Source organism: Trichechus manatus, unplaced genomic scaffold (assembly GCF_000243295.1).
Source record: "Trichechus manatus latirostris isolate Lorelei unplaced genomic scaffold, TriManLat1.0 scaffold00131, whole genome shotgun sequence".
In the NCBI taxonomy this organism is placed as follows: Eukaryota; Metazoa; Chordata; class Mammalia; order Sirenia; family Trichechidae; genus Trichechus; species Trichechus manatus.
Genome location: NW_004444067.1, coordinates 994478 through 1012396, shown reverse-complemented (window position 1 = coordinate 1012396; position 17919 = coordinate 994478). Strand labels below are relative to the sequence as shown.

The 17919-nt window shown below is 57.3% G+C and overlaps 3 protein-coding genes across 8 annotated transcripts in view; 1 reads left to right on the top strand and 2 right to left on the bottom strand.

Moving 5' to 3' along the window:
- The window catches only part of PITPNM2 (phosphatidylinositol transfer protein membrane associated 2), a 100519-nt gene extending 100131 nt beyond the window's left edge, over window positions 1-388 (top strand). The window contains exon 27 of the mRNA XM_023739300.1: window positions 16-388. Within this exon, the coding sequence (XP_023595068.1) occupies window positions 16-388 (373 nt within the window). The remainder of the gene's footprint in view (window positions 1-15) is intronic.
- Window positions 389-2914: 2526 nt separating this feature from the next.
- Window positions 2915-5199, bottom strand: ARL6IP4 (ADP ribosylation factor like GTPase 6 interacting protein 4). 6 transcript variants are annotated; one of them, XM_023739311.1, is made up of 6 exons: window positions 5082-5199; window positions 4570-4737; window positions 3895-4179; window positions 3699-3816; window positions 3206-3275; window positions 2915-3124 (listed from the first exon to the last, which is right to left on the bottom strand). In XM_023739311.1, exons 2-6 carry the CDS (start codon window positions 4724-4726, stop codon window positions 3068-3070), a joined length of 687 nt encoding a protein of 228 aa, XP_023595079.1. In that variant the 5' UTR covers window positions 4727-4737; window positions 5082-5199; the 3' UTR covers window positions 2915-3067. The 6 variants fall into 6 exon arrangements, with proteins under 6 accessions (XP_023595079.1, XP_023595081.1, XP_023595078.1 ...); XM_023739313.1 differs by having other exon boundaries at window positions 5117-5199; XM_023739310.1 differs by having other exon boundaries at window positions 5052-5189.
- Window positions 5200-6493: 1294 nt separating this feature from the next.
- OGFOD2 (2-oxoglutarate and iron dependent oxygenase domain containing 2) lies at window positions 6494-12137 on the bottom strand. The gene is made up of 7 exons (XM_004384978.3): window positions 11439-12137; window positions 10940-10996; window positions 9286-9399; window positions 9089-9188; window positions 7440-7567; window positions 6942-7199; window positions 6494-6869 (listed from the first exon to the last, which is right to left on the bottom strand). Exons 1-7 carry the CDS (start codon window positions 11568-11570, stop codon window positions 6606-6608), a joined length of 1053 nt encoding a protein of 350 aa, XP_004385035.1. The 5' UTR covers window positions 11571-12137; the 3' UTR covers window positions 6494-6605.
- Between the last annotated feature and the right edge of the window lie 5782 nt (window positions 12138-17919).

Genomic DNA, 17919 nt, shown 5'->3' with positions numbered 1-17919 from the left:
GCCGGCCCCAAGTAGGGCGTCCGCGAGCCGCGTGGTCTCCATGGTGCTAGGGCCAGGCGCCGCCCAGCCAGGAGGCCCGCCCGGGTTACACGGCAGTCGCTGGGGAGGGCAGCCTGGGGGCTTGTCCCGGCCGGCGGGGACACTGCCCGCGCGCCACAGGCCTCCGCCGCCCTGCGTCAGGTCCTGGGATAGGACGGGTCCCAGCTCGGCCACAGAGACACTCACCCTGCCTGCATCGACCATGGGCCACGTGGCAGTAGTGGCCGCAGGATCCCGCCGTTCCCTGTTCCCTCGAGTTACTCAACTGGCCCACCTCACTGGTTTTGCACTGTCTTCGGAGCGCGGAGCCCGGGCGCCGCCCACGGCGCAGACGCATGGTTGTGCATGAACCCCAGAGTTGGTGATGCAGGCCTGTGAGCCGGGAGGCTGCGCGCAGCAGGCAGAAGGCGGGATCCTGGTTTCTGCTGTCCGGCCGCCCGCCTGCCCGCCCGCGAGTCTGCGAGGCCCGGAGCCGGAGCTGGTGCCCACGTGCCCTCGTGGTGCGGAGCCGCAGTCCACCAAGGCACCACGCCGCGGCCCTGCCCGCGTTTCTACGCCTTTCTACTTCTCAGATCTGATTTCTATGAGGTTTTTTTTAAACAAGCAAACCTTGGCTGCTTCCTTTTCTTAACTCTTTCCGTACCGAGCGCAGCCCCTCCACGTGAGAACACCCAGCACTGTGACGGAGTCGGGCCCGGTTGGGGGTCCCCACGCCGGCGGGCCCCACCCGGCACACCCGGGCAGGGCTCCCGGCCTCCCCGACCCCGGTGAATCCCACTGAATTTCTACTCGGGTGTGGGGGGCACACACTTAGGTTTTTTTAATGCCAATTCCGTTTTGATGCCTAATCTAAGAAGCCACAACTTGCTTCATTAGCTTAATGAGGGCGGCAGCCAAGACATCTCCACTTGGAGAAGGACACTGCTCTGGGCTGCTCTGCTCGTTGGGCCTGAGCATCGGCCCTCCTCCCGGCCGCCCTCTGCTTCACCTCTACATGCGCACCTGCGTCCACCTGCATCCCTGTGCAGGCGTCCGCCCAGCCTTGCTGGCTGCCGGGTGGCCAGGCTCGGTCCCCCAACGGGGAAGGGGCCACAGGACTGTGGGCTGGGCCATGGAGGTGCGCAGGTGGAGTTAGCATTTTCCTGCGTGTAGATATGTACAGCCGAAGCGGGGGTGTAAATGTTCTGACAAAGTGAGTCTCCACGGGGTGAAAGCTATTTATTTTGTGCAGAGAAAAATGTCTGGAGGGATGGAACCTTCAGGGTTTATTCATACTTAAGATGTTTTTCCTCATTGTTTCAGGCGTCATGTATAAAGCAAAGATGCTTTTATGGACCAAGTTTTAATGTACTGTTGCAGCAAAAGTGCAATATCTGACTCCCCCTCTGCTCCCCAGCGGGAACTAACTCGGCCCGACAATCACAGCCCCTCAAGGGGCCCCTGTGGCCAGTGCCTCCTCCTCATCGGTCCCATGTCACCCTCTCTTGCCTCCTGCCTAGGTGACCAGCTATCCGGAGAAGCACTTGGAAGAGAGTCTTGGGCCTGCCTGCAATAAAGGCCAGGAGGCCTCCTGGCCTAGGGAGGCCAGGTGGTCAGGGGCTTGGCCTCGCCCCAGAACAGTGGCCACCCCACGTGGCTCCCAATCCTGCCTGCCTGCCCGCCCAACAGCCATGCCAAGGACAACAGCAATATTCCCCTGGGCCTCTCCCACCGGCCCGCAGCCATAGATGGCGAGATGGGCAGCACACCCCCGCCGCCATTATCTTCTGTATCCAGGCCTGCTTTCCGCCTCCCTCATGAGTCCTTGTGGCACATCCTCTTGAGGAAGCACCAGTTGTTTCAGAAACCAAGAGAGGGAGGGCAAAGTCCTCTAAAATACCAAAAATGTTTACAGGGTTGGGTCCTGAGCCACTGTGCTCAGGCCTGACCAGTCATAACCAAAGGGTGAGGCGGGCCTCTGCTGACTGCCACCCACCCACGCCTGTTAGAGTAGAAGCCTTACCCCCTCCCCCAGACCCAGGTTAGAGCCCCATCCTGCCACCCCTGGACCCCACCACCTGCCTTCTCTTTGATTTCTAAGCAGCCACTCAGCAGAGGCCCCCGCCAGCCCCCTCCTGGCTTGTCTTCAGATGTCCACTCGTCCCATCTGTCCCTGTGCTGTCTGTATCTTTGGGTTAGTGTGTGAGCCGTGTCCCGCCTCGCCCCACCCATCCTCACTGTCCTTGCACCATCGGGCCTGCGTGTGCTCTGTGTAGTGTCATTGTACGTTACACCAATTAAAGAAGCAGGAAGGCTTCCTTCTGGGTCTCTTTACTGAGCGGCAGCCACAGAGCATAGAGGTGGGGGCAGGGGCGGGAATGCGGACACGGCCTGACCTGCCAGGGTAAACGTTACCAGCCACACTTACGGTAACACCAATACACACATCCAACGGGCTTGCTCTGGACCCGGCCCTCTTCTAGCCCGTCTCCATGCATTAACTGGTCTGTCTCACAGCAACCCAAGGGAATGAGTACTGTGAGCCCCTCTGTTTTACAGGGGACACAGCTAGTAAGTGTGGAGCCTGGATTCCCCCAAGCTGCCTGGCTGCAGTGCCAGGGCTCTTAACTCTTGTCACCTGTGGAACACAAACAGCAGGGAAAGCAGTCTTACTCCAGCCTGGCTTTGGGGATCAGCTGGGCCTCCGGGTGTGAACCAGGCTGGCTGACATAACGATGAGCAGGATGAATGTGGCCGGTCTGACCTGTGCTCACGGCTCACCACCACCAGGGAGCACCCCAGCTCACCCAAAACTCTTGGAGTCTGTCCCCCCACTCCAAGTGGAGCAGCACACTCCCCTCCCCTTCAGCACAAAAAGCAACACAACAGGGAGTCTACAACCAAACAAGTTTATTATCTGAGAACTGGAGCTCTTTCAGGAGACATAGGGGAGGTGCTAATGAGAACAGTGACCCCTGCATCTGAGAGGAGGCTGGGCCAGGCCAGAGGCCAGCCCCCAAGAGGAACGGCACACAGCACCCAGCAGGCCTCACGGCAGCAGCCCGGCCCGCATCTGGAAGGCCAGGCCGTCCCCTCGGGTGGCTTGCTGGAGAAGAAGCACATGGGCAGGAGAAGGGACGTGAAAAGTGCAGCTCAGGTGGGTGACAGGCAAAATGGTGATACCAACCTTGTTGATCTCTCTGTGCCGCTCTTTGGTTACAATTTCCTCCAAGACCTCGCCGTCTCCCTTAATGAGCCTGAGGGGCAGGGAGGGGCAGGGGTGTACTCAGCAAGAGGTCCCTGAGCCTCGAATGCCAGGGCAGCAGGGGGGCCCCAGGGCCCCAGTTCCCAGCACCTAGAGCAGGCAAAGCCTGGGCATCCCCATCCTCTCACCCACACTTGAGAGGGGACAGAGACGGCAGGAGGAGGCTCTGCCTGGCCCGTCTCTGCCATCAGTCTGGCCAACAGTGGCTCTGTAAAGAGCTTCCTTGAGGCTCTTCCAGCCAACAGCTTACCCTGGGCAGTGGGAAGGGCAGGACTGAGATGCCCCATCAACATGTGACTGGTTTGGGCTTTTTTAGAACAGCAGCAGCCACAGCCCCTCCTCCTAAACTGTACATCTTGGGCCAACACTCCCAGAGGCAGTGGCGGGGAGCTGGACTGCACCCAGCAATCCCCACCTGGTGCGTCCCGTCTCGGGGTCCACCACCTTGCGGATGACACTCTGCCGGGCATCCCACTCCTCCTTGGTCATGGGCTTCATGGCTTGGATGCGGGACTTCTGCTCATCTGTCAGGACTGGAAGGAAAGATGGCAGGGAGGGGGTGGGCAGGCTGCAGAGAGGGACCCTTCCCTCACGCCAGGACGGCAGGGTACCTGGGCCATCCTCTTCCTCCGCAGCTGCTCGGTGCCACTGGTCCAGCGAGGGGCCGGGCAGGGCCTCAGCCTGCTGCGCCTTGGCCTTCTCCCTGTCTTTCTTCTTCAGCTTCTTCTTCCTTTTTTTCTTCTTCTTCCTCTTGTTGTCCTTGTGCTTCCGCCGCTTCTTCCGGCCATCGCTGGAGGAAGAGGAGGACGAGGAGGAAGAAGAGGAGCTAGAAGAACTGGAAGAGGAGGAGGAAGAGCTGGACCGTGGTCTCCTCCGGGCCTTGTGCTTGCTTCTCCCTGTGATGCACGGAGAAGGGGAAGCTGGAAGACCAGGATGGGAAGAAGAAAACCCTCATCCCCTGGCTCTGGCCTGTGGCAGGCTCAGGCCGACTACCCGGGCTGAGACCCGCCTGGCAGGACTTTGCAGAGCAGGGATCAGAGGCACTCTCTGGGCTCCAGGTGGTCACTGTCAGCCCAGGAGTGGGCGGCCAGCACCCACACCTCACCTCAGGTTCAGCTGCACATTCCTAGTTAAAGGCACCCTTCAACCCACATTCTTCACTCTGTGCCCCAGACTACAGCTGATAGCCATTTCCCCACAGGCAGCCCCAGGAAGCTGGCCCGGCTGCTGGCAGCTCCCGCCAGTGAAGTGACTGCAAGCCCCCTTCCAGCCCTTCTGGTCCTCACCCTCGGCCCCGGAGGCGGTGCTGGCCTTGCGGCCTTGGGATCTAGAGGCCGAGCAGCTCCTGGGAGCGTCCTTACTGCTCTTCCTCCTCTTTTCCGCCCCTCGCCCCCGGGACCGGCTGCGACTCCTCGAGCGCTTGCGAGAGCCGACGTGAGCCATAGCGCCTCCTGCTGGAAATGCGGGGGAACGTGCTTAATCTGAGGCTGCAAGGGCGGCTCTACTCCAGGCACCCAGCACCCCTCCCCGGACCCTTCACCGCCCCGGGGCGGGGGTCGCAGGAACCGCGCGGTCCCTATCCTTTCCACCCTTGGAGACCCCGGGTTCTAGGCTCGCCTCCCCGCTCCTCCGTTGCGGCCCCTTTAAGGACCCGCCCCCACCGGGATGCTCCGCGCCTGCGCATCTGGCTCGGCGCCCTGTGAGGCGGTGGCGACCCTCAGCCGGGAGAGGTGAAGTGTGTTTCAAGTTCTTTTCCGCGCGCTCCTACCCTCCACCCCCGCGCCTTCCGCGGCCTCACTGCCTTGGGGAGAGTCTCCGGGGCTACTCCGTTACCAACTCAACCGCCCATCGGGCTGAACAGCCAACCCTACACCCCGCCTTCGTGGGAGGAAGCGGTGGCGAGGTAGTTTCCGGCCAGGGCAATTGGGCCGGAAGACGGTCCAGTAGGAAGGCGGTCCGGCGGGAAGGTGAGACCCTACTACCTTTAGTTCCGAGGCTACAGGTTCCGCCTCTGAGGTAGCCGAAGAAACGAGTCAGGGCGGCCACCTCCCGCCAAGAAGAGCAGAGGACCCAGGATCCCGCCTCCAGCGCTGCGAGGCCGTGCCCGCGCCCGCTAGCGCAGTTTCCCGCGGAGAGGAGGCTCTCACGCCCTTTCACCTGTCTTTGCCCTCGCTGGACCCGCTTTCGTCGCGCAGCCTCAGCACCCCCAGTCTTCCGCTGCCCCAAGGAAGGCGGCCACCCTACGGCGCTCCGCTTTGCTCCCTGCATTGTCTGCGGACCTGTCCACCCCGTCAGACTGAGGGCTCCAGGACTGGGACTCCCTCGTCCTTCCTCTGTCTCCACCCCACCTCCTGTAACACAGGGGTCACGCAATCAGATGTCCACAAGAGCCAGAGAGACCATGACGATGAATAAGGGAGGAACCCGTGTGATAGAGTGGACCCCAGGGCAGCTGAGACTAGGCTCCGGCTGATGGGTGCAGTGTGGGCTGGTGTTTGCAGATCTTCTAGTTTTTCCCGGGAAGCCAGAAATCAGTATTTCAGCAAGCAGACAGCTGTGGGCCTCGTCCAGTGTTGGGACCACCACGTTGCAAACTCTTAATTAATAATAATAATGACAGCAACAAACTCAGAAGGCTGTTTTGCAGTACTTGACAAACGTTAATTCATTTGATGCTCACAACAGCTCTAGAAAGTAGGTACTTTCCAGAGGAAGAAACTCAGGCACAAAGAGGTTAAGTGGCTTACCCATAGTCACACAGCTGGAAGTGGCAGAATGAGGATTTGATCCCTGGCAGTCCCTGCTCAACATCCATCTAGAAAATGCTACTGATGTCCACCCAGATCCCCTTTACAAACGGGAACACACACACATCCCAGCTTTAGGGTCCGCTGTACTCTTCTCTGGAGGCGTCCCTTGGCCATTGGGAACCATCTTGCCCTGAACACAGATGTCTGGGAGGTTACTGACCTCCCCTTCTCATAGTCAATAACTGATACTAGGGGTACAAAAGAGGTCCCCATGCTTCAGGGGGAAACTGTGGTCTGAATCATGCTCCAGAACTCTCCTTGGGATCAGTCAGGCTGAGGCCAGACTGCACTGAAACCACATCCTTGCCCAGCCCCGTTCCCTACTCTCTCTCCTCTCCCTCAGGAAACGCTCTCCATCCAAGAGCCCATCTACTGAATCAATGACCCAGAGGCCTGCCTGTCTTGTGAAACCAAGTGCTGTGGCTGCAGGGAGTTTATTTCGCTCCTCCCAACCCAAGGGGGCAGAGCCACCACCAGCTACACCACCCCCCACTCGCTGGGCCCAGCCAGGCTCAAGTCAGCATGCACACATCCACCGTGGTGGGCTCCTCACGGGTGAAGCCGTCGCCAAAGCCCTCATCATCTACCAGGTCAGGCTTGCGGCAGCACATGGGGCAGAGGTGGTTGCGCACAGCAGAGGCCCGGAGCCAGACGACGAGGTTCCATCGCTCACCAGTGCCCAGGGGCCGGGCCCCATGCAGCTGGCCGCCCCGGTGCAGGATGCCCTGGCCCACCACATGCTCCACCTCCAGCGGCTCCGTCAGGGCTGCGGGGGCCTGCAGAAAGCGGGGTTCAGGCCTGGGCACTCACAGTAGCCCAGGTCCTGCCCCCTGACCACCCCCGCTCACCTGGAAGAGGCCCCCAAAGTACAAGGCGCCCCCTGTGAAGGCCTTGCCCAGGGCCACGTTGAGGGTGAGCTCGGCATTATCATAGTGGTAGCCTAGCTCTCGGTCCTGACCTGGTGCGTACTTGACCACGAAGGCACGGTGGCTGTCAAGCGGGCCCCCACAATACTCTGGATACAGCAAGGCCATCAGCGGCTGTAGGAAGCGCTCCCGCAGTGGAGTCACCAGCGGCTCATCCAGACCTAGCTCGTGGAGCAGCACCTGGTGGGGAGGGGCCCCTGGTGTTGGCAGGGAGACTGGGGGCTTCATTTTGTGTGACCAGGGAATCCCTTACTACGTTCTAAGGACCGTGCTGAGTGCATACGTCAAGTCGTTCAATTTCTCACTAATCCTGCTGTTATCTCCTTTCACAGATGGGGACACCAAGGACAGAGGCTCCCACAGCTGGTCTGCAGTGTACAGACCCAGACCCCCCGGCCCACCCGGCCAGGCCTCACCCACCCCGTAGTTGTTCATGGTGTTGGGCCTTCCCTTGGGCAGGTCCGACTGCTCAAAGTGCTCCAGCTCCTCCAGCAGAGCCTGGCAGAAGGACGCCGTGAACACTGGCACCCGGTAGATCCGCTTCTCCTCTGTTGGGGGAGGGACGGTTGGTTGGCTGGGCACGGGCAGGGAGATGGGGAACCCTGGTGTGGGGTTGGACAGGCCTACGTTTCAGTTCCCTCCTGAGCTGTGTGAGCTGGGGTGTGTCTGTTCATTTCCTGAGCCTCGGTTTCCTCACATGCACAATGGGGTCAGTGAGGACCCTCACCTCTCAGGGCTGTTGTGATGATTAAACGATGGAGCGTTTTTGCAGTGTTCAGCATGGGCTTAGGCTCAGCAGTCAAGGACCTGTCACTGTGCCCTTATTTATCCCTGGGCTGCACACTTGCCCACGGGGCCTACGGCCCAGTCTCCTGACCTGCCAGCAGCAGAGCTCAGATGTAGGTCCCAGGGCTCTGGGAGGGGAAGGGACCAGCCCAAGGATATGCGGAGGTCAGCAGTGGAGCCAAGCAGGGCCCAGAGCCAGCCCAGGTTCTCTGCACCCACTGCCCTTGATGAGCCACCTAAGTTTGTCCCCAGACTCAGAAATGTCCCTTGAGGCCTCTGTTCACCACACAGTAAGGCCTGGGAGGGGCTACTCTTACTTCCTGTGCCCGGTGGGGAGAAGCCAGGCTTAGAAGGGCAGTTGAAACATTTCTTGGTGTGTGCATAAATGCCCACCCAGGGATTCGTGGCATACGCGCCCCCCATCACAGCCTAGCCTCAGCCCCACAACTCAGGTTGTGGATGGCAAGCAGGGGGTACGCCAGGCTGGGACGGTGTTTTGCTGCACCCTGAGCCCCTCCATAGAACGTCTTTCTCCCCACAGGATCCCCCAGATCTAGAATACCAGCAATAGTAAGAATAGCAAACACCTGCTGAACACTTCTTATGTGGGCACAGGCCCTGTGCCGTACCCTTTGTGCGTGTTAACTCAGTCATCACAGCACATATTTAGACTTGGGTGTTATTACACTTACAGAGCCCTGGTAGCACAGTGATTGTTTGGCTGCTAACAGAACGATGGGCAGATAGAATCCACCAGCAGTTCCTTGGAAACTCTACGGAGCAGTTTTACTCTGTCCTATAGGGTCGCTATGAGTCGGAATCGACTCCACGGCAATGGGTTTAGTTTTTTGGATTTTGAGTTACTCATGGGAAAACCAAGACAGAGATGTTAAGTAACTTTCCAGTTCCGGCGGGGCGCGCCGGGGGCGGGGCGGGGCGGGGCGCGCCGGGGGCGGGCAGAGGGCCTCTCTGATCCCTCTTCCTGCCCACACCTGTGTCTACAGTTGGTTACATTCTCCAATCAAACCACGTGAGCAGGCTGCTGTTTGGTGCCTGCCACGAATCACTGCACCACTCCTGGAGGGGGTCAGTGCGTGTGTGCCTGCATGCCTGCACACTGCCCCCTGCACTGGGAGCTCCACTCCACCGGCCCTTCCGGCTCCCAGTGGTTGACTTTTTGGTGGCAGGGACAGTGGGTGAGGGTACCCCAGTCTCCCATGCCCCGATGTCACAGGCTGCCGCCCCCAGACCTGCCGGGCCACGGGGCTAAGGCACCACCTCACCCGACAGGGTCTCTAGCCGCTGGAGAAGGCCCTTGAGGTCTGCGCCCGGGGATGCACTGTACTCAGCCGCGGCCAGGAACTCCGGAGCCAGAGCCACAGCCTGGGGGCAAAATGCGCCAGCTGTGGGGCAGGCAGCTGCCCAGGCCTGGATGCCGCTGCCTCCTTCCAGGAGCCCACCCAAGCTCCCTTCCTGGTACCTGCAGCGAGGCGTAGACTTCGGGCCGTGCTGGGCGGTAAGAGCTGGCGATGAGGGCTTTCCTGGCGGCCGACTCCTGCCCTAGCTGCCGCCTCCGCTCCACCTCCTGCTCAAGCTGCAGGGGCACAGGGCCCTGTCACCTGGGCAAGGCCTCCATCCGCCCAAGGCCATTGAACGGATAAGGAAACCGAGGCCCAGCAGAGCCGGCACGGAGTCTCTCACCACTCCTGCATCCACAGGGCTGATCTCAGGTACCAACTTGTTAGCTGAAGGAGACTCCTTCTAGAAGGGGGCCATCCCAGTTCGGGCTGCACCCCCCTGAGCCTGCCTGGGGATTGAGTGCTCCTCAATGCACCTCAAGCAGTTGGGCTCACTCAGGGAGGAGAACAGACTCCTGACCAAGTCCCAGAGGCTGCACAGGGCTCTCCTGGGAAGCTGCCGCCACCGACTCCCAGGGGAGCAGGAGGAACGGCAGCAGCCCCAGCACCATCCTAAGGGTGAGGGGAAGTATGAAGGGTCCAGGAGCCCAGCAGCCTGGTTGGAATCTCAACTCCACCCACTGTGAAGCCTGGGCCAAGTGGCTCCCCCTCTCTGAGCCTCAGTTCCTCCCAAAGTGCGGGTGACGGTGGCACTTCTCCCTCAGAGCTGTTAACAAGGTGATGTGCTGATGTGGATAACTCAGCATCCCGTTTTCTGTCTTCTAGTGCCAGGACCCAGGAGGAGGAGGAGAGGGCTACTGGTGGGGAATGTGGGAGGGGTAGTGGCAGTTAGGTGCCATCAAGTTGATTCCAACTCATGGAGACCGCATGTGACAGAGCAGAACTGCCCTACAGGGTTTCCTAGGCTGTAATCTTTACAGGAGGACCCGTGGTGGCGCAGTGGTTCAGCACTTGGCTTCTAACTAAAAGGTTGGCAGTTGGAACCCGCCAGCCGCTCCTTGGGAGAAAGATGTGGCAGTCTGCTTCTGTAAAGACAACCTTGAAAACCCTATGGGGCAGTTCTACTCTGACCTGTAGGGTCACTATGAGTCCGAATACACTCGATGGCAACGGGCAATCTTTTTTTTGTTGTTTTTTATTGTTGTAGTTTAAGTGAAAGTTTACATTTCAAGTCAGTCTCTCATACAAAAATTTATACACACATTATTATGTGACCCTAGTTGCTCTCCCTATACTGTGACAGCACACTCCTCCTGTCCACCCCGGATTTCCTGTGTCCATTCAACCAGCTCCTGACCCTCTCTGCCTTCTCATCTCACCCCTGGACAGAAGCTGCCCATTTAGTCTCATGTATCTACTTGAGCTAAGAAGCGTACTCTTCACAAGTATCATTTTATGTCCCACAGTCCATTCCAATCTTTGTCTGAAGACTTGGCCTTGGGAATTGTTTTAGTTCTGGGGGAACGGGTAATCTTTACAGGATTAGATCGCCAGGGCTTTTCTCCCTCGGAGCTGCTGAGTGGGTGCCAACGCCAACCTTTGGGTTAGTAGTCCAGGGATTAACCACCGCACCACCAGGGGCGGCAGGGGGAGGGTATAAGGAGGCCTTTAGGGATCAGGAACTAACAGACCTGACCCGGGGACCCTCAAAGTGCTGACACAAATCGAAAGAGGAAGGGTCGGGCTGGGTGTGTGGGGTGGGAGTGGGGGTGTTACCTCTGCTAACAGCTGCTGGAAGTCCTTGGGGCTGACACAGCCTCGGTCGCGCAGGGTCTGGTAGCGGAAAAGCCAGTGAGTATAGGGATTAGGGTTTAAACTCCCACTGACCATGTGACCGTGAGCCTGTTTCCCCTCCTTAAAATGCGGATGAGAGTGAGCCCCGACGTTACAACATCCCGTGGGGATGAATGAGATGACCCTCGTTCCGCCCAGAGCAGGGTTGCCAACTGCTGTTAGTAACAGCGCTGCCACAGCACTACGAGCCAGGTCTGTGCTAAGCACGTTACATATATGTTCATTTTCCCACAACGTCGGGAGGGAGATACTCTTATTGCCCCAGTTTGAGCCGAGAAATCTGAGCACGGGCAGGTTAAGTAATCCTTGTTATATTTGAGCACGTGGGTGGGCAAAGCGAACAACTTTGGGGACCAAGTACCCTCCTCGGCCAGTCTGCCCGCGCGCCCTTTTCTCGGCAAGGACAGTAGAGGCCACTCACCGGGCCGTAGTCCCGGAGCAGCTGCTGCTTGCCCCGGAAGCGCAGGTGCAGCCCGTAGCGCGCCACGTACAAGTTCTCGGAGCAGAAGCAGGCGCAGCGGCAGAAGCGCCGCGGAGCCCCAGCCGTCGCCATGGTGAAGCGCCGCCCGCGGTCCTGCCGGCTTCCGTAGGGGCACTTCCGTATACGCCCCCAACCTCGCTTCTCAGCAGCCGCCAAGGATCCGTTTTAAATTCCCAAGTGCAGGAAACAACTAAGAATCTCCTCAGAAAACGGTCTGCGCAAGAAAGAGTGCTCCCGGGCCGCGGTGGGGCCGCCGGCCTCGGCCGAGAGCACGCGACCTTCTCGTTCTGCCTCACAGGTTCCCCATCCGCGAGGCGGGGATTAAGCGCTCCACTTTACATACAGGTAGACTGAGTCACACATTCACAGGACGTGGAGAGGTAGGGACAGGGGACTCCGACGCCTTTTACTGTGATGTCGCCTCCCTTTTCTGCTTGGAGCTTCTGAAGAATCAGCTGACTCCCCGAGAAAGGAGGAGGCCAGGAGCCTTGGCCGTCCGACCTCGCTCCCTCCCGCTGTTATAAACGCTCCAGTGGTGTGCGTCGGAGCGTGGGTTCAGCATTTACCCCAGGTCCTTGCCCAGGGCTCCCGTTGTTTCCGCCACGATTTTTCCGGTGTCTCCGCAGAGGACCCCTGAGCGTCCCCGCGAAAACGTTCCGTCCAGGGTGACTTCCGGTTGTGTAGGCGGGGCCAGTTATGGGGCAGGATGGGGCGGGGTCACGCCCCGCGCGAAGTTCTGGCTTAAGGCCACCATTGAAGAGTATGTTTCTGGCTTATGACGAGTGGGCCACGACCTCAGGGAGCCCCACCGTAGCACCCAATGCCTGGTCTCGGGGTTCCCATCGTTGTCCGATGTGCATTCCCCCAAGCCCAGGTCTACAAAGCCCTGTAACGAAGCTCGGGTGGCAGCCCCAATGCTCAGATGGGAGAACTGAGGCTCCCAGCGGGGCAGGTGGAGTTCTTTTCCACGGCTCAGCGTAGCGTGGGGATGAGGAGAGGAAGACTCTTGGGACTTAAAGAGTCCAGCTCTTACCCTAGATATGCTTTATATTCTTGTTAGTTGCCACGAGGACTTCAACCTGGTTCTCCCCAGTTCAGTAATGGCCGAGGAAGCGACACTGGAACAGAGCTGAGTTTTTAAAATTTGGCTGAACCAGAACGGGAAAAATTACCAGTCGAAGCCGTGCTAGAAACTTAATCTCCCTCTTAGAAAACAGGGGCAGCATATGCATTGCATAGCAACCAAGTCTCTTGCCTGTTGGATTTCGTGCAGAGTCCAAAGATGGCTGCTCTCTGCTCAAAGAAGGCGGCCGACCGAAGCTTTGAATGTGTCGCCCTCCACAGTCCAGTCTCCCACATCAGGCTCCTGCAAGGGCCCAATACGTCTCTTCTGAGTCTCCCGTTCCAGGGCTTCGACCCATGACTTTTCCCATTCCAGTAATCGTTCCGAATCACCCAAATTTTAAGAATTTGGGTCTGTTTGGGTCTTGCTTCATCGGCCATGAGTGAACTGGTTCGAAGCCCTGTCTGCCACCAAGTCAGCTCGGACTCTTGGTGCCCTATGTACAACAGAACAAAACTGTTGGCCCAGTCCTGTGCCACGTTAGTATGCTCGAGTCCACTGTTGCGGTTACTGTGTGTTTTGAGTGATTCCAACCTAGGAGGCTCATCTTCCAGCCCCATATTGGACAGTGTTCTCTTGTGATCCATAGGGTTTTCATTAGCTGATTTTTAGAAGTAGATCACCAGGCCTTTCTTCCTAGTCTGCTTTAGTTTGAAAGCTCTGCTGAAACCTGTCCACCACAGGTGACCCTGCTGGTATCTGAAATACTGGTGGCATAGCTTCCAGTATCACAGCAACATGCAACCCACCACAGTACGACAGACTGACGGACAGGTATAGGCAGGTGACCACAAATAATGTCATCGGTCCCCTGCACCTCCTTTCTGCTGGAGGTCCCTTAGGCGTGCATTAACAGGTCTACCGCCCAGCTTATTTCCTTTCATCCCTACAGAAAACCTTTGCGCTAGGTGCTTTTACATCACCATATTACAGATGGGGGAACTGAGGCTTCAGAGGTGCAATGAGGGGCAAATAAGGTGTCTGAGCCCAACACAGCCTCCTCGTTCACCAGGACAGGCGTTCTCTGAGCGGGGAGATTCTGAGGGCTTTGGCCTTTTCGTTTTGTGCTTGTGGGCATGTTCTCGATGACTGCGTGCCTTCCCCCCACTCCCGCCCCAGGTGTACACGCAGGCTCACATTCACACACTCAGTCACTCACACCCGTTCTCAGTTGTGCACAGACACCTACTGACACACGGGTGCACACACACACACACTCTTTACATGCTCACACAGTGCAACACACTGCACACACGCACACACCTCGGCTCACAGCCTCACTCGTACACGCTCACACATCTCACATACAGTCACAGCCACACTCAAACCTTCCCCTGCTCACGCTCACCCACACCTGCACACATCCCACATACGCTCACACATACACAGCCCCCAGCTCCAAGGCCCACCCAGTGCTCCCACAGGAGCCCCAGGGCCCCTGGAGGAAGATGGGAGACCCTCACATCCTGGGCTATGGTGCCAGGCCACCCTCCCAGCTGGTCCAAGGCTCCAGCCAGCGGAGTCTTCCTTCCTCTCCCCAGCACCATGGAGGAGGGGAGTGTTCCCTGGGCAACGCCTACACCCACAAGCCGGGCAGGAGCATTGAGAGCCTCCTGAATGTGCACACGTGTGTGTCTGAGTGTGTGAGGTGTGTATTTGGGGTATGCACGTGAGTGTGTAGAAGTATGTTTTGAGGGACAGACAAGTCCCCATCCTTCCGAAGCTCTCAGTCCAGTGGGGAGATGAGAGTAAGCGGGGAAATGGTATGCAGTCAGGTGATTTCCCTTCACCTGTCAAGTGCTGGGCAGACAGACTGGGTGACAAGAGGGAGAGCACGTGGAGGTGGCTGCTTTGACAGGGTGGCCAGGGTAGTTGTCCCAGGGAGGTGCCTCTGAGCTGAGATCTAACTGCTGAGGCACGCCTGGCAGGAAGGTGTTCCTGGAAGGGGGGGAAGTTCAAAGGCCCAGAGGCAGGAATGAGTTAGGCAAGCTTGAAGAACAGTAAGAAGCACGAATGAGGGAGTCATAGGAAATGAGGTTAGGGCAGTATCTGAAGCCAAGTCACTGGGCCCGGGAGGCCATGGTTAGCATTCTGGGTTTGACAGTACATGCAAAGGAAAGCCATCTAATCCTCACAGCACACCCTATGTGGTAGGAACTATCCTCATTTCACAGGTGAAGAAACTGAGGGCAGAGAGGTTGCATGACCTGCCCACGGTCACACAGTTCATATGTGGTAGAGTCTAGAATTGAGCCCAAGCCTGACTCTGCTGGGCTGCTGGGAATGGTACAGCCAGGCCTCCATCAGCACCCCTCCCCTCAGAAGGGAAGGCACTGGGCCTCAGGGGCCCTGGAGTCCAGCCGGAGCTTCAGTCTCAAGGTCCCAGCCCCAGCCCAGAGCTGCCCAGTCTGAGAAGGTGTTTAAAGTTTTACAGGGTATCTTGATTGCGCAGCGATAGTGGGGGGCCCTGCTATCAGGAGAGGATCCATTTCCCCAGCTCAAAGTTCATTACCCCCATAACTGCCTTTCTCCCCACATGGCCCAGGGCGGGCCTGGCTCCCCATCCAGCCACCGTGCCAGTGTGGGAAGCGCCACCCCCACCAGCTCACCTGCATGGAGTTCTCATTTTGCAGCGGCTTGCAAGATGAGCATGTTGTGCCTGTCAGTTTAGACTGGCCTTCCCTGTGCCCCCCTCTACTCCTTGGAGACAGTGTCCCCACCCCCAGCCCGCCCCAGCCTGGGCCTAGTCACTAAAGGGAACAGCAGCAAGAGGAGTATTAATAGTAAACACTGTGGGAACCTTTGTTGATCACTTCAGGTACTATTATCCCCAATTTACAGATGAGGAGACTGAGGCTCAGGGAGGTGCAGGGGCCTATTTAGGGTTATATACCTAGAGAGTAGCAGAGCGAGAATTAGAACATTGTCTGACTCCAAAGTGGTGTGTGTGTGTTCATAACAGCCAAAAAGTGGAAATCACCCACAGTGTCCATCAACTGATGAATGATAAAATGTCGTCTGTCCCTACAATGGAACATTACTCAGCCACAAAAAGGAATGAAGTTGTGATCCATGCTACAACATGGATGAACCTCAAAACCCTTATACTTAGTGAAAGAAGCCAGTCACAGAAGGCCATGTGGTGTGTGATTCCATTTGTATGACATGTGCAGAACAGCCAAGACCATAGCAACAGAAGGCAGATTGGTAGTTGCCAGGGGCTGGAAGGAGGGAGGACTAGGGAGTGATTGCTAGTGGGTACGAGGTTTCTTTTTGGGGTGATGAAAATGTTCTGAAATTAGATAGTGGTGATGGTTACACAAGTTTGTGAATGTACGAACACCACTGGGATTGTGCAGTTTAAAATGGTGAATTTAATGATATGTGAGCAGGAGTAGATTACCTAGTAATCAAGGTAAGCACAGGCTTACTTACTAAATGTGAAATTGGTCACTACAGATTAGGAAGTAAGCCCGTGTTTACCTTGCTCACTGGGTAATCCACCTCTGTCAGAGATTGTAAATTTGAAAAGAGGCTTGGATTCTGTAGGAAGGTGCTGTGGGGTTGGGAGAGAGGCAGACAGCAGCCATACCTAGAAGCTGAATCTTTGACGTGGTGAAAAAAATTGCTTACCTTGCCTACCTGTTGGATAATCAATCCGCCCCTATATGTGAGTGACATCTCAATTTTAAAAAATACGTAGGACATAGGTCCCCACCCTTGCAAAGCCCTCAGTCCGGACAAGCTGAGAGACATTTTCACAGGTTACTGCAAGGCAGTGTGATCAGGGCTGGGTGGAAACACAGGCTGTGGAAGGACAAGGGGCCAACTGCCCCAGCCTGGGTGGGCATGGTGTGAGAAGGCATCCCAGAAGACCACCAGCCGGCCAGAGTCAGCCCATCTTTCCTGCAAATAATCCAAATTCCTGTTTACTGAATGCTTACCACATACCAGGGGCTGCCCTTACCAGCCTCGTCACAGTTCATCCCCACAGCACCCTGTGCAGTAGGTATCTTTAATGCCCTACTAAATAGGAAATAGGCTCAGAGAGGCAAATTCACCCACCCAAGGTCACACAGCAAAAATCACAAAGCCATTTCTGAGTTCCGCCAGGTGTTTGGATCACCCATCTGAGGTCTCTTCAAGGACAATTATTTGCCTTTGCTTTTGCACTCACAGTAACATACGTCCACATTATTCTGTCCCTTGTTTTTACTTGATACATTTAGGAGGCCATTACATACCTTATGTAACTTTTGTGTCTCTTACGTATCATTTTTTTCCAGCTACAGAGTATTCCGTTGAACCAGATGCTCTGTAATTATTTGGCCGCTCCCTATGGGAGGGCATTTCGGTTATTTCCAGACTTTTCCTACTATAGTAACTGTTTCAAACTAGCATTTTTTCTTCCCAGCTCAAGTCTATCTGTAGAAGAAATTCCCACTGGGATGCACTTTAAATTCCGCTGTGCAAACTCCCCTCCAAGGAGGCTGCCTACGAATGACAGCAGCTGCTTCACGATCAGAGAGCAGCATAACCCTGACTTCCTCCACCTGCCACCCCTCTGGGCCTGGGACCCACTTCCCTCCTCTCCTTCCATGGTCCACACTGACGGCTTTCTGTTCCTCAAACAGCCTTTCACCCCGCAGCTCCCTCCGGCCACTCTTCAGAGAGGCCTTCCCAGCTCTTTTCGGTTGTGTTCCGAGCACCCAGCACCTGGCATGTAGCAATCGCTTAGCACATACGGTTGCCCCCTCCCCCCGTTACCTTGCTCTGTTTTTCTCCATAAGTTGTAACCCCCCTTCTGATATGCAATTTACGTATAATGCTTATCGTCTGTATCCCTCACTAGAATGTCGGCCCATGAAGAGCACGGATCTTGGTTTCGTTGGATCTCAAATGCTTAGAACGGTGGTGCCTGGCATACAGAAGGCGCTCAGTAGAAATGTGTTGGATGCATGGATGGATGGATGGATGGGGATCACAACCGCCACCCTCCGGGGCTGGCAGGCTATACCTCCAGGGAAAAAGCCCGTTAAAAGCTGGGCTGTGACAAGTGAGGCCCTTTCCCTCCGGCTCGGGATAAGTCTGAGGCCTCCAGATGGAAAGCGGGGAGGGTCGGCAGAGCGGCGAGGGCCTGGCTGGCCAATGGGGGCGCAGTTCGCCGCGGGGTGGGCGGGCGGCTAGCTCCGGCCCAGCTCTCGGGAGCCCCGCCCAGCGCAGAAGCCCCGCCCCGCCCGTCCGCGGGCTTCGGGGTCCGCCCTCTCGGCCCTGCGCATAGGCCCGGCCCCGCCCCCG